The sequence below is a fragment of the Oncorhynchus tshawytscha genome, linkage group LG07, assembly GCF_018296145.1.
Source record: "Oncorhynchus tshawytscha isolate Ot180627B linkage group LG07, Otsh_v2.0, whole genome shotgun sequence".
In the NCBI taxonomy this organism is placed as follows: Eukaryota; Metazoa; Chordata; class Actinopteri; order Salmoniformes; family Salmonidae; genus Oncorhynchus; species Oncorhynchus tshawytscha.
The window spans coordinates 55,827,693-55,853,370 of record NC_056435.1 but is presented as its reverse complement, the minus strand read 5'-3'; the positions used below and the strand labels follow the sequence as shown (position 1 = coordinate 55,853,370).

General features: G+C 45.3%; 1 protein-coding gene across 2 annotated transcripts; it reads right to left on the bottom strand.

The window, feature by feature from the left end:
• Nucleotides 1–12,177: 12,177 nt before the first annotated feature.
• Nucleotides 12,178–25,540, bottom strand: znf76 (zinc finger protein 76). Of its 2 annotated transcripts, none has more exons than XM_042324652.1 (13): nt 25,439–25,540; nt 22,442–22,541; nt 22,233–22,316; nt 22,044–22,121; nt 21,661–21,851; nt 21,273–21,458; nt 19,407–19,608; nt 16,851–17,030; nt 14,569–14,772; nt 14,383–14,474; nt 13,950–14,111; nt 13,710–13,823; nt 12,178–13,623 (listed from the first exon to the last, which is right to left on the bottom strand). In XM_042324652.1, exons 2-13 carry the CDS (start codon nt 22,512–22,514, stop codon nt 13,534–13,536), a joined length of 1,656 nt encoding a protein of 551 aa, XP_042180586.1. In that variant the 5' UTR covers nt 22,515–22,541; nt 25,439–25,540; the 3' UTR covers nt 12,178–13,533. The 2 variants fall into 2 exon arrangements, with proteins under 2 accessions (XP_042180586.1, XP_042180587.1); XM_042324653.1 differs by lacking the exon at nt 25,439–25,540 and adding an exon at nt 23,458–23,517.
• Nucleotides 25,541–25,678: the final 138 nt, after the last annotated feature.

The window sequence follows — 25,678 nt, the reverse complement described above, 5'->3', positions numbered from 1 at the left end:
CTCTTCAGTGGTACAGATGGAATAGAGTTCCAAGTCTCTACTGGACAGTAGGGCCTGTCTGTTGTTTGGTTGTAGTACCTCGTTTAGAGATGGTTGAGTTGATTGAAATATGCATATCATCCAGAATGTAAACAAGATTGGAAGCAATTGAATCAATACAATCAAAACAATTGTATGTAATTGATATGATTCCCAAAATCATGTTTGTACGGTGGTACTACATAATAAATATGTACTGTAGTACTACATAATAAATATGTACTGTAGTACTACATAATAAATATGTACTGTGGTACTACATAATAAATATGTACTGTGGTACTACATAATAAATATGTACTGTAGTACTACGGTAAATATGTACTACTATAATAAATATGTACTGTGGTACTACATAATAAATATGTACGGTGGTCTACATAATAAATATGTACTGTAGTACTACATAATAAATATGTACTGTACTGTGGTACTACATAATAAATATGTACTGTGGTCTACATAATAAATATGTACTACATAATAAATATGTACGTGGTACTACATAATAAATATGTACTGTGGTACTACATAATAAATATGTACTGTGGTACTACATAATAAATATGTATGGTGGTCTACATAATAAATATGTACGGTGGTACTACATAATAAATATGTACGGTGGTACTACATAATAAATATGTACTGTGGTACTACATAATAAATATGTACGGTGGTCTACATAATAAATATGTACGGTGGTACTACATAATAAATATGTACTGTGGTACTACATAATAAATATGTACTGTGGTACTACATAATAAATATGTATGGTGGTCTACATAATAAATATGTACGGTGGTACTACATAATAAATATGTACGGTGGTACTACATAATAAATATGTACTGTGGTACTACATAATAAATATGTACGGTGGTCTACATAATAAATATGTACTGTGGTACTACATAATAAATATGTACGGTGGTACTACATAATAAATATGTACTGTGGTACTACATAATAAATATGTACTGTGGTACTACATAATAAATATGTACGGTGGTACTACATAATAAATATGTACTGTGGTACTACATATTAAATATGTACTGTGGTACTACATAATAAACATGTACTGTGGTACTACATAATAAATATGTACTGTGGTACTACATAATAATAAACATGTCGGTAACCTATTCACTGGTCCAAGAACATATTGGTTGAAATGGCAAATGATTTCTCAATCTGTCTTTCTCTCACCCCATGCCAATACATAATTTCCTGTTGGGCTATAAATGAAACTTTCGCTTCCTTTATCTAAATCTCCCTAAAACACCATTTAATTTGTTTCCCGGAAAATACTGTAGAAAGATACTGCTGACACTTGTGTTTCATAGTCGCAGCTGGAGACTAAGATGTGGCAAGAAATAATGTTTTGTTTATTTCGATAATCCTAAAGTAGTTCACAACAGAAAAGTGTTAGGAAGCCACTGTCTGAAGGGGAAGATAGAGCAACAGGCCCATGGGTTATTAGTCGTATGACCTTGGATATGACTGTAATGACACCCAGAGCTCCTTCCTCTGCGACCCGTCGCCTGAGAGACCATTTGATGTGAAAGTGTGAACGGTGTCTCTCGACACTGTATTTACAGGTTTACCTCCCTGCCCCATACATTACAATAGACCCAAGTATTGTCTCTCACTCTGTCACTCGGCTGTCTGTCTGTGTGCTTGTGTGTGTGAGGGAGAAATAGACTAGAGGGGCCTCTCAATAACATTCTCATTCTCCTATCCTCTCCCACTCATTATCTATCCATCTCCTATGTGTTCCATCTCATGTGAAACCATTTTGTCTCTGTTGTGCTTGGTCTTTCTTTCGCCCACCTGTCTCACTTCTCATTTAGCTTACTGTCAAAATGGCAGAAGGGAACTGAGACATACTGTATCTGTGATGCTAACTGGGGATGCCCCTATGGAGAGGGAGAGGGGGGGGTTTGTTAACAGTAAAAATGCAGGTTTGAACTTTTATGTAAGTTTTTGCTGTTGTTTCTACTGAAGTGATACTGTAAACAACGAAACAATTGTAGGACACAAAGCCACAGTACCTCCAGGACTTTCTCTCCAACCTGTCTAGAAAAGACCCATGCTCTTTATCTTTGATCTGGGATTTTACCTCAGATAATTAAACTGAAGTGTAGGAGCCTGACTCTTTTTCCCTTCTCAAAACCCTTATATTTTTCTTCTTTATCAGGGAACTCATGTCACTCATCTTACTTGTACAATCGTACAAAACCCAACCCAGAGTGTTCCTTTATGAGTAGAAACATACAAACGACCACATTATCTACTGTAAATACAGATTAGATCAGACCTTCTCTTTGTTTTTATAAGTAATAACAATGAGCAAGAAAGACAGGGTTTAGTGAGTTACTTTGAATATGAGTGAAAATACATTACAGTTAGCTCTGCCCCAGCAAGTTCTGAGTGCTCAGTGCTAAACATGATGTAAAAATGGGGACTTCTCTTCTCTTCTCATATAACAGAACGTTCAGATAGAAATGTATTGAGTAGAACAGAAAATGTCACCTAACTGAACAGTTTCATGGTCCTGAATGACCCTAGCAGCTACCTGTGGCCCTAAAGTCAAACCCACTGGAACAGGGAGACATTAGTCAAACAGCAGTAAACTCCAGAAATAGGCCACCGTAAACATGCAAAGGTGAGACTTTAAAAGGACAGTCTGAGTTTTATGGGTTGTGTGAGTTTTTAGCAGCTGTTTACCAACTCTCCCTCCTCTTGGCCCTCTCACCATGTCCCCCTCTTCTCTCTCACCCCTAAATCCCCCGCCATCACTCCCCCAACCCCCTTACCTCACAAAGCCTAGATTGTTCCCTGTTGATGCCGGGAACTCGACCTAATCCAAGGGCAGCTGTCTGAATAAATCCCCCCCCACAACCCGCTTGTGGTCAGACATTAAAGGGGTGCCCCCTCCACTCCGTCCCAGACTCCCTCCCAAACTCTTGTCAAATCCTCCCCCTCTCCGGTCTTCCCCCATAACAACCTCCCACGTACCCCCTAATCTCCCCATCCCAAAACAACCCCCACATGGCAGTCCCCTCCATCCCCCTCCACTAGCCAAACACTCTCCAGCTGTAGCTCACTGAGCAGTCCTCCTTCGCCATGTTAACCCCATAGTGGTACCCACACCCTCACTTACCTAAACACACAATGGTGCCCTATGTATGCTCACACACCTAAGCACAGACAGACATACACAATACTAATACAAAACTCATGACATTACACAAAGTTCATACAAAACTACCTAAATGCACAGAATCCGACTAAGCCACACATACAAAAGAACAACCACAGTGTGGTTTGTTTTTCTCTATTGCTGGGTTTTCCATCATGTTAGACAGCATGGGGGAGTAGGGAGGATGTGGTGAGTCAAGACTGTCAATCACAGAAAGTAGCTGTGAAACTGAGAAGAAAACAAATAAGATGTTCTTTACCGTGACATCAACCCACTGATACACACCTGGTTAGATGACAGTCTATGTGTCAAAGGATATAATTTTTAACCTTTATTTAACTAGGCAAGTCAGTTAAGAACAAATTCTTATTTTCAATGACAGCCTAAGAATAGTGGGTTAACTGCCTGTTCAGGGGCAGAACGACAGATTTGACCTTGTCAGCTCAGGGGTTTGAACTTGCAATCTTCCAGTTGCTAGTCCACCACTCTAACCACTAGGCTACCCCTGCTATCATATGCTCTGACATTGCTCATCCATATATGTATATATTCTTAATTCCATTCCTTTACTTAGATCTGTGTGTATTAGTTATTTGTTGTGAAATTGTTAGATCTGACTTGTTAGATATTACTGCACTGACGCAACTAGAAGCACAAGCATTTCCCTACACCCGCAATAACATCTGCTAAACACGTGTATGTGACCAATACAATGTGATTTGATTTGATGAGTTACTGTTACAAAGAGAGGGAAATAAGTTAGTAATGACATGTTTTTTCTTAGTGTATCATACTGTATCTTCTACTGTATGTATGAACAACTGGTGGTCAGGTCTGTTAAAGGTTTTGCTTGGACTGCTGTTCCTGCTAATGTTCTGTGGGCCTTTGTGTCTGTGCGTATGTGCACGTGCGCGCAGGTGTGTGTGGTGTACAGATTTTCTCTGACTGTGTTGATGGAGAGGAGGATAGGGGCATGGGGAACCCTTATGGAAAACAAGCATGTTGAGTGCTTGAAAAACAAACACTACTCCACTTAAGTGGGCCTTGCCACTGGCCGCCACCACACCCAGGCCCTCCTCTCCTATCTGGCCCTGATAACAGCTCCAATGTCGGAGAGCAGCCGTCTGGGTTTTTTACCCACTGGCAAACGATAATAAGCCAGCAGAATGGAGACAAGATGTGGGTCAACACACAATACTTAGCAGGGCCTTCCCTGAAGGGAGAGGATTTCGATTTAGACTGACTAGGCTGGTCCCCCAGGTTGTATTCCCCCAAGGTCGTGACATGTTGGGTGTTGTTTCTCCCTCCTCTCTCCCCCTTGAGCTGTTGTCATCTGCTTATTGGGTCAGGATGATATGATCAAACCCAGACCTCTGGGGTGACTGAACAATAGCCAAACTACTCTACGTCAGAGCAACAGTATGTGTTACAAGGCCAAACTCCCCGTCATCAGTGGCAGGTAGCCTAGTGGTTAGAGCGTTGGGCCAGTAACTGAAAGGTCATTGTAAATAAGAATTTGTTCTTAACTGACTTGTCTAGTTAAATAAAAATCAGTGTGAAGAAAAGACCGAGAAAGGGGGCAGGAGGGTGGGGTGCCTTGTAAGAATTTGCCTACGAGTAGATAAACCCCCACCACCTTCTGTATTATCAGCCAACGTGCAATCATTGAAAAACAAATGGGACGATCTACGATCAAGTTTATCCTACTAAAGGGACATTAAAAACTGTAATATCTTATGTTTCACGGAGACTTGGCTGAACGACGACACAGATAATATAGAGCTGGCTGGCTTCTCTGTGTTTCGGCAGGACAGAGCAGCAACGTCTGGTAAGACAAGGGCCGTGCTTAGTCCACTCCTGTACTCCCTGTTCACCCACAACTGTGTGGTCAAGCACGATTCCAACACCATCATTAAGTTTTCTGATGACAAAACAGTGATCACCGACAACGATGAGACAGCCTATAGGGAATAAGTCACAGACCTGGCAGTGTGGTGCCAGGACAAGAACCTCTTCCTCAATGTGAGCAAGACAAAGGAGCTGATCGTGGACTATAGGAAAAAGAGGGCCTAACAGACTCCCATTAACATCAACGGGACTGAAGTGGAGCGGGTCGAGAGTTTCAAGTTCCTTGGTTTCCATATCACCAACAAACTATCATGGTAAAAACATACCAAGACAGTCGTGAAGAGGGCATGACAACACCTTTCCCCCTCAGGATACTGAAAAGATTTGGCATGGGTCCTCAGATCCTCAAAAGGTTTTACAGCTGCACCATCGAGAGCATCCTGTACGGTTGCATCACCGCCTGGTATAGCAACTGCTTGGCATCTGACAGTAAGGCACTACAGAGGGTAGTGCGTATTTGTCCAGTACATCACTGGGGCCAAACTTCCTGACATCCAGGACCTATATACTAGGCGGTGTCAGAGGAAGGCCCAAAAATTGTCAAAGACTCGAGTCACCCAAGACATAGACTGTTCTCTCTGCTACTGCACGTCAAGCAGTACCAGAGCACCAAGTCAAACGTCCACCCGGACTATTTACATTGACCCCCCCCACCCCCCGTATAGAGCCTCGTTATTGATATGTACATTTCTTGTGTTACCTTTTGATTGATTCGATTTTTTAAAACTTAGTTTACTTAGTAAATATCTTATTAACTATTAATTGAACTGCATTGTTGGGTAAGTAAGTAAGCATTTCACGGTAAGGTTGTATTCGGCCTGTTGTATTCGGTGCATGTGACTAATGTGATTTGATTTAGTTTGTTTTCAAGTTTAATTAGTCGTACGTACAGGATACACATGGTCTACACCGTCCAACGAAATGCTTACGTGCAGGTTCCTTCTCGACAATGCAACAACAATAATCAACAATAAAACATAAGAATATGAACATCAGTTAAATGGCTTAGTAGAATATAATAAAATTAGCATAAGTAAAATACAGGAAGGCATCATTTATAGTCCAATATTTACAGCATACATGTATCAGGGAAGTGGGTATTGGGGGGCAAGTGTTTAAATTGTACAGTATTAGCAATAGTAAATAAGAGTCTGGCAGCAGCAGTTGTGATGTGTGTGTGTGCATGTGTGCTAAGTTGCGAAGAGTCAGTGCAGGCGGTCTGTTCATTTTCATTTCAAGTGGCTTGTAGATAGAAACTGTCTCTTAGCCTGTTGGTGTCAAATCTCATGCTCCGATACCATCTGCCTGACGGCAAGGGAGTGTACAGCTGGTGGCTGGGGTGTGTAGGGTCCTTGATGCTGTGAGTGTGTGAGTGTGTGAGTATGTGAGTGTGTGAGTGAGTGTGTGAGTGAGTGAGTGTCTGAGTGTGTGTATGTGTGTGAGTGTGTGTGAGTGTGTGAGTGTGTGTTCATGTACAGGGCTGTGAAAAAGTATTTGCCTCCTTTCTAATTTTCTCAAACTACTGTATCAAAAATATGCAGAAGTAATCAGAACCAAAACCTAATATTGGATAAAGGGAGCCTGAGAACAAATAACAGAGAAATTACATACTTATTTCATTTATTTCATTAAAAAAACACCCAATGCCCCTGTATAATTGCACCCTTACACTCAATAACTGATTGTACCACCTTTAGCTGTAATGACTCCAACCAAACGCTTCCTGTAGTTGATCTGTCTCTCACGTCGCTCTGGAGGAAGTTTGGTCCAGTCTTCCATGCAGAACTGCTGTAACTCACCGACATTGGTGGGTTTTCAACCATGAACTGTTCATTTCAAGTCCTGCCACAACATCTCAATTGAGATTGGGTCTGGACTTCGACTAGGCCATTACAAAACTTCACATTTGTTGCTTTTTTAGAAATGTTCATGTCAAATTCAAAATGTATTGGTTGCATACACAGCAGATTTAGCAGATGTTATTGCAGGTGTAGCGAAAGGCTTGTGTTCCTAGCTCCAACAGTGCAGTAATATCTACCAATTCAGAACAATAAAAAAATGTACAAGTAAAAGAATAGGATAATGAAATATATAAATATTAGGATGAGCAATTTTGGAGTCCGGAGTAAAAAATGAATAAAACAATTTGGAAAGTATTCAGACCCCTTGAATTTTTCCACATTGTGTTACATTAGAGCCTCACTCTAAAAATGATTTTTTTAAAATCCTCAGCAATCTACATACAATACCCCATAATTACAAAGTGAAAACAGAAATAGCTTATTTACATAAGAATTCAGACCTTTTGCTATGAGACTCAAATTGAGCTCAGGTGCATCCTGTTCCCATTGTTCATCCTTGAGATGTTTCTACAACTTGATTGGAGTCCACCTGTGGTAAATTCAATTAATTGGATTTGGATTTGGAAAGGCACACACCTGTCTATATAAGGTGCCACAGTTGACAGTGCATGTCAGAGGAAAAACCAAGCCATGAGGTCCAAGGAATTGTCCATACAGCTCCGAGACAGGATTGTGTCGAGGCACAGATCTGGGGAAGCGTACCAACACATTTTTGCAGCATTGTAGTTCCCCAAGAACACAGTGGCCTCCATCATTCTTAAATGGAGGAAGTTTGGAACCACCAAGATTCTTCCTAGAGTTGGCTGCACGGCCAAACTGAGCAATAGGGGGAGAATGTTCTTGGTCAGAGAGGTGACCAAGTACCCGATGGTCACTGACAGAGCTCGAGTTCCTCTGTAGAGTTGGGAGAACCTTATAGAAGGACAACCATCTCTGTAGCACCAATCAGGCCTTCATGGTAGAGTGACCAGACGGAAGTCACTCCTCAGTAAAAGGCACATGACAGCCAACTTGGAGTTTGCCAAAGGCACCTAAAGACTCTCAGACCATGAGAAACAAGATTCTCTGGTCTGATGAAACAAAGATTGAACTCTTGGCCTGAATGCCAAGTGTCACGTCTGGAGGAAACCTGGCACCATCCCTTCGGTGAACAGTAGTGGTGGCAGCATCATATTGTGGGGATGTTTTTCAGCGGCAGGGACTGGGAGACGAGTCAGGATCGAGGCAAAGAGGAATGGAGCAAAGTACAGAGATCCTTGATGAAAACCTGCTCCAGAGCGCTCAGGATCTCAGACTGGGGCTTAGGTTCACTCCAGCTGCCAAACTACCCGTGATTCAAATGACCATCCTACCCATGCTAGATTGCAGAGACGTAATTTATAGATCGGCAGGAAAGGGTGTGTTCGAGCGGCTAGATGTTCTTTTCCATTCGGCCATTTGATTTGCCACCAATGCTCCTTATAGGACACATCACTGCACTCTATACTCCTCTGTAAACTGGTAATCTCTGTATAACTGTCGCAAGACCCCTTGGTTGATGCTTATTTATAAAACCCTCTTAGGCCTCACTCCCCCCTAGCTGAGAAACCTACTGCAGCCCTCATCCTCCACATACAACACCCGTTCTGTCAGTCACATTCTGTTAAATGTCCCAAAAGCACATACATCCCTGGGTCGCTCCTCTTTTCAGTTCGCTGCAGCTAGTGACTGGAACGAGGTACAACAAACACACAAAATGGACAGTTTTATCTCCATCTCTTAATTCAATTACTCAATCATGGACACTCTTACTGACAGTTGTGGCTGCATCGTGTGATTTATTGTTGTCTCTACCTTCTTGCTGTTATCTGTGTCCAATAATGTTTGTAGCATGTTTTGTGCTGCTACCATGTTGTGCTGCTGCCATGTGTTGCTGCCATGCTGTTGTTGTCTTAGGTCTCTCTTTATGTAGTGGTCTCTCTTGTCGTGATGTGTGTTTTGTCCTATATTTTTATTTTTAATCCCAGCCCCCGTCCCCGCAGGAGGCCTTTTGCCTTTTAGTAGGCCGTCATTATATATAAGAATTTGTTCTTAACTGACTTGCCTAGTTAAATGCAGGTTAAATGAATAAAATAAATAATAACACTCAGTTTCAAAAACAGAAAATCAGAAAGGGGGCAAATACTTTTTCACCACACTGTATATGTGCGTGAAAGTGTGTGTGTGTGTGTGTAAACAGCCCTTGGAGAAGGCACAGATCACAGACAAGAGGTCATGATGTGGGGTAAATGAGGTAGCATGAAGAATCAGCTTGACCAACAGTAGTGTTTTAGGATCCATGTTTTGCATTGAATTTGCAGTGATAAAGTACCCATAAGAACTTGGGTGCCCTTTCCATACTGTGACCAAAATGTATGAGTGTGTGAATAAGCTAAATGTACAGACAGCAGGACTAATGATTAAGCCTTTTCTATAATGAATTGTGTGTCAGCATGCTTGTGTATGAGTAAATGAGAGATCCTGCATGTGTTTGTGTCAGCATGCTTGTGTATGAGTAAATGAGAGATCCTGCACGTGTTTTGTGTGTCAGCATGTTTGTGTATGAGTAAATGAGAGATCCTGCACGTGTTTTGTGTGTCAGCATGCTTGTGTATGAGTAAATGAGAGATCCTGCACGTGTTTTGTGTGTCAGCATGCTTGTGTATGAGTAAATGAGAGATCCTGCACGTGTTTTGTGTGTCAGCATGCTTGTGTATGAGTAAATGAGAGATCCTGCACGTGTTTTGTGTGTCAGCATGCTTGTGTATGAGTAAATGAGAGATCCTGCACGTGTTTTGTGTGTCAGCATGCTTGTGTATGAGTAAATGAGAGATCCTGCACGTGTTTTGTGTGTCAGCATGCTTGTGTATGAGTAAATGAGAGATCCTGCACGTGTTTTGTGTGTCAGCATGCTTGTGTATGAGTAAATGAGAGATCCTGCACGTGTTTTGTGTGTCAGCATGCTTGTGTATGAGTAAATGAGAGATCCTGCACGTGTTTTGTGCGTCAGCATGCTTGTGTATGAGTAAATGAGAGATCCTGCACGTGTTTTGTGTGTCAGCATGCTTGTGTATGAGTAAATGAGAGATCCTGCACGTGTTTGTGTGTCATCATGCTTGTGTATGAGTAAATGAGAGATCCTGCACGCGTTTGTGTGTCAGCACATCATTCCAACACACAGATTCATATCACTCAGATCTGGATAACAGAGGGAGCAGCCTAGGTCACTCCTCGACCTCCTACACAGGTTGCACTGTACACCTCTGGCAGGAAGCCAGCTCCTGTGAATGTCTCTTTGTTCATCAGATTAGTAAACCAAGATGACAGCTGATTATACTAACGGTGAGGTGTGTTGTTTTAGTTATGGCTAGAGCCAGCCACCCTATCAGCCACAAGCACAACAGATGAGAGGTCTTACGACATCAACCAACCCAATCAAAAACATTTTTGTTGTTTATGAGACCCACCTAATGCTTTTAGGCCACCAAGTCAACAAAACCAATGTTAAGTCAGCAAGTAGTCAAAGTATCCTGAAATTGTAATCTGAAGGGAATCCTCCCCAACCCACCAGTCCCAACACACTATTTATGAAACACTAGTCTGGCATCACTTAGCTGAAGGAGGTGATTATAGGCTATAAGGGGGTTTCACTGAGTGTTTGACTTCAGGGAGTTTGTGTGTGGGAAAGTGTGTGAGATTTGAGTGTGTTTTGGTGCTAGGCCTTGAGATGTGTGTGTGTGTGTGTGTTGGTACTAGGCGTAGGCCTTATTCTCCCCATTCTCCTTTCAGACAGGATGCAGCCAAGGCCGCTCTAACACGTGTCAGTAATCACAAGAACTACAGGAAGCGAGGGAGCACGGAGAGCTGGGAGAACCACAATAGAGTAGGTTGTCCAAAGCTCCTCTCTCTCTGGCTCTGCTCTATATTTCTCCTAACCTCCTCTTACGTGTCTTTCTTTGTACCTCTCCTCGGTTCTCCTGTCTCAAATCTCTATTTACAGTTTCACCTCTCACTCTCCCTTTACACCAACTCCTTTGGCTCTGCTCTCTCTACCTTCTCTCTCTCTCACTCACTGCAGCTGTTGGTCCCGATGAGGCGTTATGTCACAGCCGCCCCTGCCAATCAGGTGCTGTTGTCGAGGGAGAACAGAGCAGCAAAGCAGAGGAAAGGAAGTAGGAAGGGTGGAGAGGAGGAAGGGTTTGGTGTGTCCTGTGGTCTGCCTGGTGTAGATTATGGGTGTGTTCCTCTGCCCAGACGTTGCTGACGCATTACAGATCTAACTACACCTGGCAAGGTACTGTATTTTACGTATCAGAAAACCACAACATATGTTATAGCAATCTGTCTGACGATGACGTGGCATCAGACCATTGGTTGATGCATGTAAAGTCTGAGCAGGGGAATGTGACCAAAACACGGTTGTTAAAGGCTCTCCTCCTTCTGAACAGCGATGAGATCCAGATCACCATACCTCTGTGTTTAGTTCATTTTCTTGGCCTGAACAACAACCACCACCACCATGAGAGTCGTGATAAAGGGGGGACTAGTTGGAGTGTGGCGGGGCTGGAATGCACTGATCCTGGGGATGAGAGAGGGCTGGGCTGCTGCTTTGCCATCTGCCCCTTTGTGTGAGAGGCTGGAGGGTGCAGGGAGGGGGTGGGCACAACAAGTGGCAACCCATAACAAATGAGAAAGGTGGAGACAGCTAGTGGTGGAATGCAAAGATTCAATGGTGACCACATGTTTTGTCTCCCGTTTGTTTTAATCCCAAGGTTATTTTTCCACCCTTTTTTATTTAGCCATGATTTGAGTTGTTTCATTAAAACATGCATGAATGAGTGAATTATCATTGAAGACTCATCTGCCTCTCCTGTTTCCTTGACCTATTATTACATTAAGATGCACTGTTTGTACAGTGACGTTTTATGGTGTTACTGTCTTTGTCTTGTTAAAAAATAACTTTTAAACATGCACATTATGCCGTGAACAAAACATCTCATAGGAGAGACTTGATCAAAGACAAGAAGCTAATCTTTCTGAAAGAAGGAAAACACCACAGCTGACTGAGTCTGCCCTCTGGTGGTGAAAAGACAATCAGAAATAATATCAGCCAGAAAAGCATTGTGAGAGACACACAGCAACGGTAAAGCTATTTATTGACAAATGTACACCTCGGCAATGTCAGCATAGATCCAGATACACGTTGCAGCTTGACACCGCTGATTTTGCAGTTCATTTCTTCAATGACGTAGACAAGGCCAACTTTTAGCTCCTCAGACAGACAGTCTACCTCTGAACAGTTTCACAAGTGTTTCAGTTGAAAGAATCCATCTGTTTAAGAGCACTCTTCAAACCAAAACTTCAGAGTAGACGCAGAAGTACACAGTACTGGAAAACTCACTGCAATCAGACAAATACAAAACCAAAACAAACGTTCTTGTATCACGATATGCCAATTTGAAGAACGTATAAAAGCGTCTGCTATCACGATATGCCTATTTAGCAGACACTTATCCGTTCTTGTATCACGATATGCCTATTTAGCAGACACTTATCCGTTCTTGTATCACGATATGCCCATTTAGCAGACACTTATCCGTTCTTGTATCACGATATGCCCATTTAGCAGACACTTATCCGTTCTTGTATCACGATATGCCCATTTAGCAGACACTTATCCGTTCTTGTATCACGATATGCCCATTTAGCAGACACTTATCCGTTCTTGTATCATGATATGCCATTTAGCAGACGCTTTTATCCATTATTGTATCATGATATGCCATTTAGCAGACGCTTTTATCCATTATTGTATCATGATATGCCATTTAGCAGACGCTTTTATCCATTATTGTATCATGATATGCCATTTAGCAGACACTTTTATCCATTATTGTATCATATGCCATTTAGCAGACGCTTTTATCCATTATTGTATCATGATATGCCATTTAACAGACGCTTTTATCCATTATTGTATCATGATATGCCATTTAGCAGACGCTTTTATCCATTATTGTATCATGATATGCCATTTAGCAGACGCTTTTATCCATTATTGTATCATGATATGCCATTTAGCAGACGCTTTTACCCATTATTGTATCATGATATGCCATTTAGCAGACGCTTTTATCCTTTATTGTATCATGATTATGAAGACTAGAGGTAAAATCAAACTGGAGCTAGCTTTAGTGCAGGTGCTGCTTCTCAGAAGCAGCAGGATGAGTATGCTACTGTATTGTGGCTAAAACAAACAAAGAAAGATCAATCTGCTCACATCTGAACATTCTAAAGCCAGTCTCCATGACAACAGCTTCTCGGAGTCTCTCTCTGATTGGTTCCGAGATAGGAGTTCTGCTCACTCTGTGCCTGTTGCAGGAGACAGGGCTCCAGGAGTGCTGGGGAGCTGGTTGGCGCTAAGCAGGTACCGTGTCGTACCCAGGGAAAGATGCTCTGTTTGGGGGAGGTAGGTGTGTCTCAGCAGATCCCCTCTCATGTGTCCTCGTCCTGAACCAGCCCTCCCTGCTGGATGGCAGCTGTCGCCATGCTGATGGCCTCCTCCAACGTCTGCTGCTCCTCCAGCTACACACACACACAATTAACAAATCAGTGTAATGCTCAGTGTCACTTACAGGTTGTTAATCTTGGTGTGTGTACTCTATACTGACCTGAACAGCAATCTGGGTGCCGTTAGCCGTGGCCAGCAGTGCGACCTGCTGGTAGTGAGGGCCGGAGCCCTGCAAGCCGCCTGTCATAATACCCTCCGATGTCACTATGGCAACCTGGAGAGGAAAGACAAACCACCAATAACATGATGATCCACTTTACAGGACAAACATTGACATGCAAGAGCAAATACTGATTCACACAGATAGCTTAGTGTGGGCTAAGATGTGTGTGCAACATACCGGCTGCAGCTCCTTGCCCTCCTCTGTAACCATGGTGATGTGGTGGTGTCCCATGGCGGCCATGTCTGTCTGGTGGGTCGGCAGGGAAATGGTTGTGCCGTCCTGCGTTACCATGGTGATGGCCGTGCTGAGTGCCTGTAGGTCCTCTGTCGATAGACCCACCTGCCAGAACAGAACCAATCAAACTGAAGGACAGAGAACCAACCGTTTTTTACAATACAGTAAAGCTCTGATAAATGCAACAGCTTGAGGTTGTCTTGACAGCATGTGCTAAACCGAAGCATGCTGCAATCAAATGAATGGGAATGGAAAACTATTGCATGTTTCAGGAGTTGACTGCATCCACAAGTCTTTGGTGGGACAGCTGAGAGCTTATGCTATTTTCTATCTATATCACACAAGCTGAATTACTAGATAGGAAATGATTAACTACCTGAGAACCAATGATAACCTGGGAATCCGACCCATCCTCTTTCTGCTCCGCCCCCTCCAGGAAGGAGGCCTGTGATTGGTCATCCACCGCTTCTGCAACAGAGACAGAGGCAGCCAATTAATTCATGAATACTGTTCAGACCTTCTGTCCTCAGCTGGTGTTTGTTACAGGAGTGTGTGTACATACCTTCCCCGTCCTCTGTGGCCTCAAAGTCTCCGTGCGTGGTGCGTTTGTGCATGGCCAGCGTGGAGGTCTGTCTGTAAGTTTTGCCACAGTGGTTGCAGGTGTAAGGTTTGCAGTGTGTGTGAACCACATGGTGCTTGTACAGGCTGGAGTACTCTGTAAATCGCTTCCCACAACCAGGGACTGTACACAGGTAGGGCTTCTCCCCTAGAGGAGAGAGAGAGAAAGAGTGGAGCACTTAGTTAATGTCAATTTTAACTGGGTGGTTCGAGACCTGAATGCTGATTGGCTGACAGCTGTGGTATATCAGACCGTACACCACGGGAATGACAAAACATGTATTTCTACTGTTCTAATTACGTTGGTAACCAGTTTATAATAGCAGTAAGGCACCTCAGGGGTATGTGGTATATGCTGTATCCAGGCACTCTGCGTTGCGTGGTACATAAGAACAGCCCTTAGCCGTGGTATATTGGCCATATACCACACCTCCTCGAGCCTTATTGCTTAAGTATCTAACAAAGCAGTAATGTAACCTCTCACCTGTGTGTATTCTCATGATTTAAGTAGTGTGTGTGTCTTACCTGTGTGTATTCTCATGATTTAAGTAGTGTGTGTGTCTTACCTGTGTGTATTCTCATGATTTAAGTAGTGTGTGTGTGTCTTACCTGTGTGTATTCTCATATGATTTAAGTAGTGTGTGTGTCTTACCTGTGTGTATTCTCATGATTTAAGTAGTGTGTGTGTCTTACCTGTGTGTATTCTCATGATTTAAGTAGTGTGTGTGTCTTACCTGTGTGTATTCTCATATGATTTAAGTAGTGTGTGTGTCTTACCTGTGTGTATTCTCATGATTTAAGTAGTGTGTGTGTCTTACCTGTGTGTATTCTCATGATTTAAGTAGTGTGTGTGTCTTACCTGTGTGTATTCTCATGATTTAAGTAGTGTGTGTGTCTTACCTGTGTGTATTCTCATGATTTAAGTAGTGTGTGTGTCTTACCTGTGTGTATTCTCATGATTTAAGTAGTGTGTGTGTCTTACCTGTGTGTATTCTCATGATTTAAGTAGTGTGTGTGTCTTACCTGTGTGTATTCTCATGATTTAAGTAGTGTGTGTGTGTCTTACCTGTGTGTATTCTCATATGATTTAAGTAGTGTGTGTGTCTTACCTGTGTGTATTCTCATATGATTTAAGTAGTGTGTGTGTGTCTTACCTGTGTGTATTCTCATGATTTAAGTAGTGTGTGTGTGTCTTACCTGTGTGTATTCTCATATGATTTAAGTAGTGTGTGTGTCTTACCTGTGTGTATTCTCACCTGTGTGTATTCTCATGATTTAAGTAGTGTGTGTGTGTCTTACCTGTGTGTATTCTCATGATTTAAGTAGTGTGTGTGTGTCTTACCTGTGTGTATTCTCATATGATTTTAGTAGTGTGTGTGTGTGTCTTACCTGTGTGTATTCTCATATGATTTTAGTAGTGTGTGTGTGTCTTACCTGTGTGTATTCTCATATGATTTTAGTAGTGTGTGTGTGTCTTACCTGTGTGTATTCTCATATGATTTTAGTAGTGTGTGTGTGTCTTACCTGTGTGTATTCTCATGATTTAAGTAGTGTGTGTGTCTTACCTGTGTGTATTCTCATGATTTTAGTAGTGTGTGTGTGTCTTACCTGTGTGTATTCTCACCTGTGTGTATTCTCATGATTTAAGTAGTGTTGTGTGTCTTACCTGTGTGTATTCTCATGATTTAAGTAGTGTGTGTGTCTTACCTGTGTGTATTCTCATATGATTTTAGTAGTGTGTGTGTGTGTCTTACCTGTGTGTATTCTCATGTGATTTTAGTAGTGTGTGTGTCTTACCTGTGTGTATTCTCATATGATTTTAGTAGTGTGTGTCTTACCTGTGTGTATTCTCATGATTTTAGTAGTGTGTGTGGAACGTCTTACCTGTGTGTATTCTCATATGATTTTAGTAGTGAAAGTGTGTCTTACCTGTGTGTATTCTCATATGATTTTAGTAGTGTGTGTGTCTTACCTGTGTGTAAGGGGATATTAGATATGGGGAAGAGCACACACCTTCTCATATGATTTTAGTAGTGTGTGTGTCTTACCTGTGTGTATTCTCATATGATTTTAGTAGTGTGTGTGTCTTACCTGTGTGTATTCTTATGATTTTAGTAGTGTGTGTGTCTTACCTGTGTGTATTCTCATATGATTTTAGTAGTGTGTGTGTGTGTCTTACCTGTGTGTATTCTCATATGATTTTAGTAGTGTGTGTGTGTTTCTTACCTGTGTGTATTCTCATGTGGTTCTTGTAGTTGGTAGCACTGGCAAAGCCTCGTCCACAGGATGGTTCAGGGCACATGTAGGGGCGTTCTCCTGTGTGTGTTCTGATGTGGACTTTCCTGATGTTAGAGGTGGTGAAGGAACGACCACAACCTTCAAACGGACACTTAAACGGCTTCTCACCTGACAGAAGGAGAAGTGTCAGGGGAAGATATGGAGAGAAGGAATGAAAGACAAAAGAGGGGGATATTAGATATGGGGAAAGAGCACCTACAGCCCTGGAACACACACCTAAACACTGTCCCATCTAACAAAGAGGGAGGGGAACAAAGAGGGAGGGGAACAAGGAGGGAGAGAAAGAGCGTAAGAGGATTAGACAGGGTGGAGAAATACAGAGATGAGGAGACTGAAGAAAAGAGAAAATGACAGTAAGAGGAAAAGTAGTGGTGGGGGAAAGTGTGTTTGTGTCCGTGTCCTACTACCTGTCCCTGTCCGCGTCGCCTACCACCTGTCTGTGTCGCCTACCACCTGTCCCTGTCCGTGTCCTACTACCTGTTTCTGTCCGCCCCGCCTACCACCTGTCTGTGCCTCCACCCGCCCCACCTGTCCGTGTCCTACTAACTGTCGCCTAACACCTGTCCCTGTCCTACTACCTGTCTCTGTCCGCGTCGCCTACCACCTGTCCCTGTCCTACTACCTGTCTCTGTCCGCGTCGCCTACCACCTGTCTCTGTCCGCGTCGCCTACACCTGTCTCTGTCCCTGTCCTACTACCTGTCTCTGTCCGCGTCGCCTACCACCTGTCCCTGTCCTACCACCTGTCTCTGTCCGCGTCGCCTACCACCTGTCCCTGTCCTACTACCTGTCTCTGTCCGCGTCGCCTACCACCTGTCTCTGTCCGCGTCGCCTACCACCTGTCTGTGTCGCCTACCACCCGTCCCCGTCCGCGTCTCCTACCACCCCCGTCCCCGCCTCCACCCGCCCCCGTCCGCCGCTACCACCCGTCCCTACCACCCGTCCCCCGCGTCGCCTACCACCCGTCCCCCGTCCACCCGCCGCCTACCACCCGTCCCCGCCTACCACCCGTCCCGTCGCCTCCCCGCCTACCACCCGTCCCCCGTCCGCGTCGCCTACCACCCGCCCGCGTCGCCTCCCCCGCCCCCGTCCGTGTTGCCTACCACCCGCCCCCCGTGTTGCCTACCACCCGTCCCCGTCGCCTACCACCCGCCCCGTCGCCTACCACCCGTCCCCGTCCGCGTCGCCTACCACCCGTCCCCGTCCGCGTCGCCTACCACCCGTCCCCGTCCGCGTCGCCTACCACCCGTCCCCCGCGTCCGCGTCGCCTACCACCCGTCCCCCCGTCCGTGTCGCCTACCACCCGCCCCCGTCCCTCCGCCCCGTCCGTGTTGCCTACCACCCGTCCCCGTCGCCTACCACCCGTCCGCGTCGCCTACCACCCGTCCCCGTCCGTCGCCTACCACCCGTCCCCCGCGTCGCCTACCACCCGTCCCCGTCCGCGTCGCCTACCACCCGCCCCGCGTCGCCTACCACCCGCCCCCGTCGCCTACCACCCGCCCCCGCGTCGCCTACCACCCGCCCCCGTCCGTGTTGCCTACCACCCGCCCCCCGTCGTCCCTACCACCCGCCCGCGTCGCCTACCACCCGTCCCCCGTCCGCGTCGCCTACCACCCGCCCCGTCCGCGTCGCCTACCACCCGCCCCCCTGTCCGCGTCGCCTACCACCCGCCCCTGTCCGTCGCCTACCACCCGCCCCCCGCGTCCCTAACACCCGCCCCTGTCCGCGTCGCCTACCACCCGCCCCTGTCCGCGTCGCCTACCACCCGCCCCTGTCCGCGTCGCCTACCACCCCGCCCCCACCTGTCCCTGTCGTCGCCTACCACCCGCCCCTGTCCGCGTCGCCTACCACCCGCCCCTGTCCTACCACCCGCCCCTGTCCGCCCCCCTGTCGCCTAACACCCGCCCCTGTCCGCGTCGCCTAACACCCGCCCCTGTCCGCGTCGCCTACCACCCGCCCCTGTCCGCGTCGCCTAACACCCGTCCGCGTCGCCTAACACCCGCCCGTCGCCTACCACCCGCCTAACACCCGTCCGCGTCACCCGCCTAACACCCGTCCGCGTCGCCTAACACCCGTCCGCGCCTAACACCCGTCGCCTAACACCCGTCCGCGTCGCCTAACACCCGTCCGCGTCGCCTAACACCCGTCCGCGTCGCCTGCTACCCGTCGCCTGCTACCTGTCCGTGTCCTACCTGTGTGTGTCCGTGTCCAACTACCTGCCCGTGTCTTACTACTCGTGGGCCCGTCCCACTACCCCGCGCGCCCGTCCCACTACCCCGTCCCACTACCCCGCGCGCCCGTCCCACCCCCGCGCGCGCCCGTCCCTACCCCGCGCGCCGTCCCACTACCCCGCGCGCCCACTACCCCGCGCCGTCCCACTGCCCGCGCGCGCGTCCCACTACCCCCGCGCGTCCCACTACCCCCGCGCGCGCGTCCCACTACCCCCGCGCGCGCGTCCCACTACCCCCACGCGCGCGTCCCACTACCTGTGTGTGTGCGGACATGCTTCTGGAGGTCTCCGGAGGTTTTGAAGGCCTTGAAGCACATGTCTTCAGGACACTTGTATGGTTTCTCTCCAGTGTGTGTCCGTAGGTGACTCTTCAGGCCGTAACCTGTAGCGAACGCCTTTCCACACGTCAACACATCACACCTGTATGGCCGGACACCTGTGTGAGCCCTCTCATGCACCTGACAAAACAGGGTCAACGTTAATGTCACATGAATATCTTCTCAAGTGGGAACAAATGTGTGTACAGTGGCAAGAAAAAGTATGTGTACCCTTTGAAACAACCTGGATTTCTACATAAAACAGACAAACAGTCTGCTTAAACTAACACACAAATTGTATTTGTCTATATTAAATACATAAATTAAACATTTACAGTGTAGGTTGGAAAAAGTATGTGAACCCCAAGGCTAATGACTTCTCCAAAAGCTAATTGGAGTCAGGAGTCAGCTAACCTGGAGTCAAATCAATGAGACGAGATTGGAGATGTTGGTTAGAGCTGCTTTGCCCTATAAAAACACTCACAAAATTTGAGTTTGCTATTCACAAGAAGCATTGCCTGATGTGAACCATTAAGAATTGTTGCCTTGCATAAAGCTGGAAAGGGTTACAAAAGTATCTCTGAAAGCCTTGATGTTCATCAGTCCACGGTAAGACAAGGTGTCTATAAATGGAGAAAGTTCAGCACTGTTGCTACTCTCCCTAGGAGTGGCCGTCCTGAAAAGATGACTGTAAGAACACAGCGCAGAATGCTCAATGAGGTTAAGAAAAATCCTAGAATGTCAGCTAAAGACTTCTCTGGAACATGATAACATCTCTGTTGATGAGTCCACGATACGGAAAACATTAAACAAGAATGGTGTTCATGGGAGGACACTACAGAAGAAGCAACTGCTGTCTAAAAAAAAATTGCTGCACATCTGAAGTTTGCAAAAGTGCACCTGGATGTTCCACAGCGCTTCTGGCAAAAATATTCTGTGGGGAGATGAAACTACAGCTGAGTTGTTTGGAAGGAACACAACACTGTGTGGAGAAAAAAAAGGCACAGCACACCAACATCTCATCCCAACTGTAAAGTATGGTGGAGGGAGCATCATGGTTTGGGTCTGCTTTGCTGCCTCAGGGCCTGGACAGCTTGCGATCCTTTTTCTGTCCATGAATTCCCAAGTTTATCAATACATTTTGCAGGAGAATGTAAGGCTATCTGTCCGCCAATTGAAGCTCAAGACAAGTTGGGTGATGCAACAGGACAACGACCCAAAAGAAGTAAATCAACAACAGAATGGGTTCAACAGAAGAAAATACACCTTCTAGAGTGGCCCAGTCAGAGTCCTGACCTCAACCCGATTGAGATGCTGTGGCATGACCTCAAGAGAGCAGTTCACACCAGACATCACAATAATATTGCTGAACTAAAACAGTTTTGTACAGAGGAATAGTCCAAAATTCCTCCTGACCGCTGTGTAGGTCTGATCCGCAACTACAAAAAACGTTTGGTTGAGGTTATTGCTGCCAAAGGATTTTGCACTGTGAATGTTCACACTGTGTGTTCAATAAAGATAATTGTGTGAGTGTAATTAGTTTAAGCAGACTGTGTTTGTCTATTGTTGTGACCTAGACAAAGATCAGATCAAATTTTATGACCAGTTTATGCAGAAATCCAGGTATTTCCAAAGGCTTCACATACTTTCTTGCCACTGTATGTGTGTGGTATCTTAAGGTGGGGTACTGCGGTCCGAGGGTCAGTGTGTGCTGTAGAGGGTGTGTGTGTGTGGTATCTTAAGGTGGGGTACTGCGGTCAGAGGGTCAGTGTGTGCTGTAGAGGGTGTGTGTGTGTGTGTGGTACCTTGAGGTGGTGTGCTGTGGTGTAGAGACGTCCACAGCCCTCGTAGTCACAGCGGAATGTCTTCTCAGCCGTCTGCTGACCCTTAGGGGAACCCCACGACCCCATCACCTGTACAATAGGCTCTATGTCCTGCAGTCCATTGGTACTGCTCATGGTCTCATCCACCTCTACCTCAGACCCCGTCATCTGGGGAGAAAACAGGGGAGAACATAGTTTGAGAGCATTATATTGATTAAAAGTACAACATGACTTATTCCACCAGAAGTAGAACTGCATAGTATCTGTGAGGGGAAACTGAGCATTCAAGAAAAATAACAAAAAAATAATTTACAGGAAACCGTGAGTGACAGAACACATGAGTGATACAACAGCAGGAAAAGAGCGAGACCTTGGCGTAGTTCTCTAGGGTGGTGATGGTGTCTGTGTCCACAGTGTCGTCTGTAGCTAGCTCCTCCAGGCCACCCCCTGGCTGCAAAGTCAGGATGGTGCTGCCAGTCTGCAGGCCCGAGGGGTGGTGGATGTACGCCGTGCTGCCATCCTCCAGCTGCACCGCCTCCACCGCACTGGGATCATACCCGTCTGCAGGGGTTAGAGGTTAGATGGTCCTCTTTGAAAATGTTTGAGATGACTTCCCTTCCATCCTTTGCAGAAGTAATAATAACTGATGTGTGGCTGGATAATGATAAAACAAGATGATGACCACCCTATTGCTTCAACAAGCCAACCTTTCCTAGAGTGGTGAATACAGCATCTGGTTAGATGCTAATATACCTTTGGGTGTGTGGTGGATGTATGCCGTGGTCCCGTCCTCCAGCTGCACTGCCTGGCCGTCCTCAAAGGGCAGGGGCTCTGGGGAGACGACAGGAAAACAGCATCAGGAGAGGTATGAGCTCACAGAACACACAAAAGGTTATTCACAAACCCTCCGGCAGACATGTTGTTCTGAGGGTGTACACTGACCTTTCTGCTGTACAGTAACCTGCTGAATGTAGGCTGTAGTACCATCCTCCAACTGAATAGTATCGCCTTCCACTAGGTTGCCATCTGATGAAATCAGTATATATATCAGTGGCAGTCATACATACTCATACTGGTGGACATGTAAATGTTAGCTTTGAGTTGTGCATTTCACAATTTTTTAGCAGTGTGTGAATGTGTGAGTTTGTCACCTTTGATGGCTTGTTCAATGTAGGCTGTGGAGCCATCACTGAGGGCAACAGCCTGCAATCCCAAACTCTCCATCCTTCTGCTCAGCTACAGATGCTCTTTCTGACAATAAGAGAGAGACAGAGACACATAGCTACTGAAACTCCACTGCCGAGACAGGCAGTTGCTATGAGCTGACACTCTCCTACTACACACACACTATGGAGGATCCCCAGCAATCCTGTGTACTGCTGCATGGTGTTGTTTATTATGTAGCTACTGTCCTAACATCTTGCTCTGTAGCAAGGTTATATCCCCTGGGTCAGCTGATGTGACCTCAATGCAGTGATGATGCCCTAGTGGTTGTGTGGTAGCTTGACACCTCAATGAAGAGAAAGGGAGGTGAGTGATGCGTGCACCTAGGATAGGTTGAAGATGAGTCTATGGGTGGGGACTTATTTTACTGTCAATGGACATAGCTATCTGCTTATGATCAAGTTTCTACAAGGGTTTATGGCCAACCGGTTGTCCTGTGCTATTATTGAAAGTTTAGGTAGACACAGGTCAAGAGACACACTCTTGCCTGCATCTAGCTGGTATAGGGTGTAATCATTATCATCCAAGAGTTGCAAACGAGAGTTTCTATTTGACAAATTCAGGTATGTTTATCCCCATTTTGTTCCGGTTAAGAATAGTTTTTCAACAGAATCGGAGGAACAAATAAACCTCTGATCACACCTAAGCAGAGTACACTTTCATAGCAGCCACGTTGTATTCCTTTCTCTTCCCTTCTGGACTTTAATGCACAACACATCAGCTGTATGTGACCAGTTGAAAAAAACCTTTCCAAGCCAAACCGCTACACAACTACTGTACATCGTTGTCACCATATTAGCTAAAGCAATGTCATAGTCAGCATAGCTAATAGAACTAACGCATTAGTAAACCCGCTACAATCATGCAGTAACGTTCGCGTAGTCAGTAAGCAGTTACACAGGCAGGCACCAGTGGCAATAAATTAGTAACACCAAAAGCTTACCTTGAGTTGGAAGAGTTCCAGTGTTGTGTTGGAAAGTCATAGCCAGCTAGCTAACATAGCACCCCTCTGTTTGAGCAGGGTGTTTCAGTAGGCTACACTAGCTAGCTGCATTTGCTAGCTAAGTAAGAGAAACTGAAAGTGCTTCTTCATTTTGGAAGAAATCCATTTGTTCAAAACTGTTCAACCATTGTCTTTCTCTCTCTGTTGTTCTGCCCCTGAACAAGGCAGTTTACCCTGTTCCTAGGCCGTCATTGAAAATAAGAATTTGTTCTTAACTGACTTGTCTAGTTAAATAAATATTTATTTTAAATGCTCCAATATCGAGTGGAAAGCCTTGTGTTATAGCAACAAAGGGGACCAACTCCATATTAATGCCCGTAATTTTGGAATGAGATGTTCGACGAGCAGGTGTCCACATACATTAGCTGTATTAGTGTACACCGATCGTGCAAAACATTAGGAACACGGGCTCTTTCCATGACAGGCTGACCAGGTGAATTCAGGGAAAAGCTATGATCCCTCATTGATGACACTTAAAATCAGTGTAGATGATGGGGAGGAGACAGGTTAAAGTTTAAAGACTTGAGACCGGTTGTGTATTATGTGTGCCATTCAGAGGGTGAACCTTTATTTAACTGGGCATGTCAGTTAAGAACAAATTCTTATTTACAATGACGGCCTACACTGGCCAAACCCGAACGACGCTGGGCCAATTGTGCGCAGCCCTATGGGACTCTCAATCACAGCCGGTTGTGATACTGCCTGGATTCGAACCACAGTGTCTGTGTCTGTAGTGAAGCACCTAACACTGAGATGTACTGCCTTAGATGGCTGCATCACTCAGGAGCAAAAGATTGAAGTGTCTTTGAACAGGGTGTCAATAACTGCAATGCTGCTGGGTTTTCCACACTCAACAGTTTGTGTTTATCAAGAATGGTCTACCTGCCAAAGCACATCCAGCCAATTTTGGGAAGCATTGGAGTCAACATGGGCCAGCATCCCTGTGGAACGCTTTCAACACCTTGTTGAGTCCATGCCCTGACGAATTGAGGCTGTTCTGAGGGCAAAGTGGGGTGCAACTCAGTATTTGGAAGGCATTCCTATTTTTTTCTACACTCAAATCACATAAGTTTTTAACATATGTTATTGCGGGTGTAGCGAAATGCTTTTGTTTCTAGCCCCGACAGTGCAGTAATATCTAACAAGTACACTCAGTATATACTACAGGGATCTACACTAGAGCTAATTGTCACTGTACCGGTTTAGATGGGTTCTTTGTTGGTAATGAGAGAGGTTTGTGAATTGTTGAATTCATTATTCTACAGCTGGTTACTGTAGCGGACCTAACTCCACTCTAAGCAGACCACACAGCTAACGTTAGCTTCCATCCGAGTCAATAATTACTGGGAATATAGTATAACAATATGCCATGAATCATATAGTTAATTAGTCAAGAAGAAATGTGGACTGCTTAACCAACAGGCTAGAGGTCGAGTGACAGCTAGGCATCTAGTAAGCTAACGTCGCCATTACACTGAACGGTAAAGTTAGCTGGCTGGCTATTGGTGCTATGGCTAGCTTTAACTTCAACAAACACATTTTCTTCGCCAACTAAGTCACATAACACCATAAATTAACCTAATAGTAAATTGCTAGCGCCACAACTTTGACTACGTTTACAATATGTTTTTTTGACGTGACTAACTAGCTAAATAGCACGGCAGTAGAAATACAACCAGGCCTCATTTACTACAACACGTTTGCGCTTGAATCAGACATTTGCAACGCAACCGGGTTACTCCCATCGGTAACGCCGATAATCGATCCCTAACAAAGCGTTTTCTATTTCTTGATATTTCTTCTCAAACGCTAAAGAAATCCAGAAAATCACAAGCTCTTTATTTTCCCCTCCATATCCCCCATTTTTATATCCCATCTCTCCCTCGGTTTGACAAGTTGCAGCGCAAACTGGGATACTCACCTCCAGCAGACCGCCATGCACCACAGAAGCACCCGGGAACCTGAATGGTATGAAAACGAGTTGGATCATTACACCACCAGTCACCAGATTTATCTAGGGTCAGTTTTGTCGTACTGACCTCAAAGGTGTTCCCGGGGTGCGTAGGACTGGTTATAGATACTTTTTAGGATCAGCAATTTCTGCAGGCTGTTCAGATATGTAAAAGGTGAACATTTACTTCTTGAAAATATGTAGCAGTAG

Coding starts and splice junctions, on each gene's coding strand:
- znf76 (XM_042324652.1), bottom strand. CDS start 22,514: ATGGAGAGTTTGGGATTGCAGGCTGTTGCCCTCAGTGATGGCTCCACA. Junction 21,852..22,043: donor CATCCACCACACACCCAAAG/GTATATTAGCAT, acceptor TAACCCCTGCAG/ACGGGTATGATCCCAGTGCG. Junction 17,031..19,406: donor GCATGTCCGCACACACACAG/GTAGTGGGACGC, acceptor TCCTTCTGTCAG/GTGAGAAGCCGTTTAAGTGT.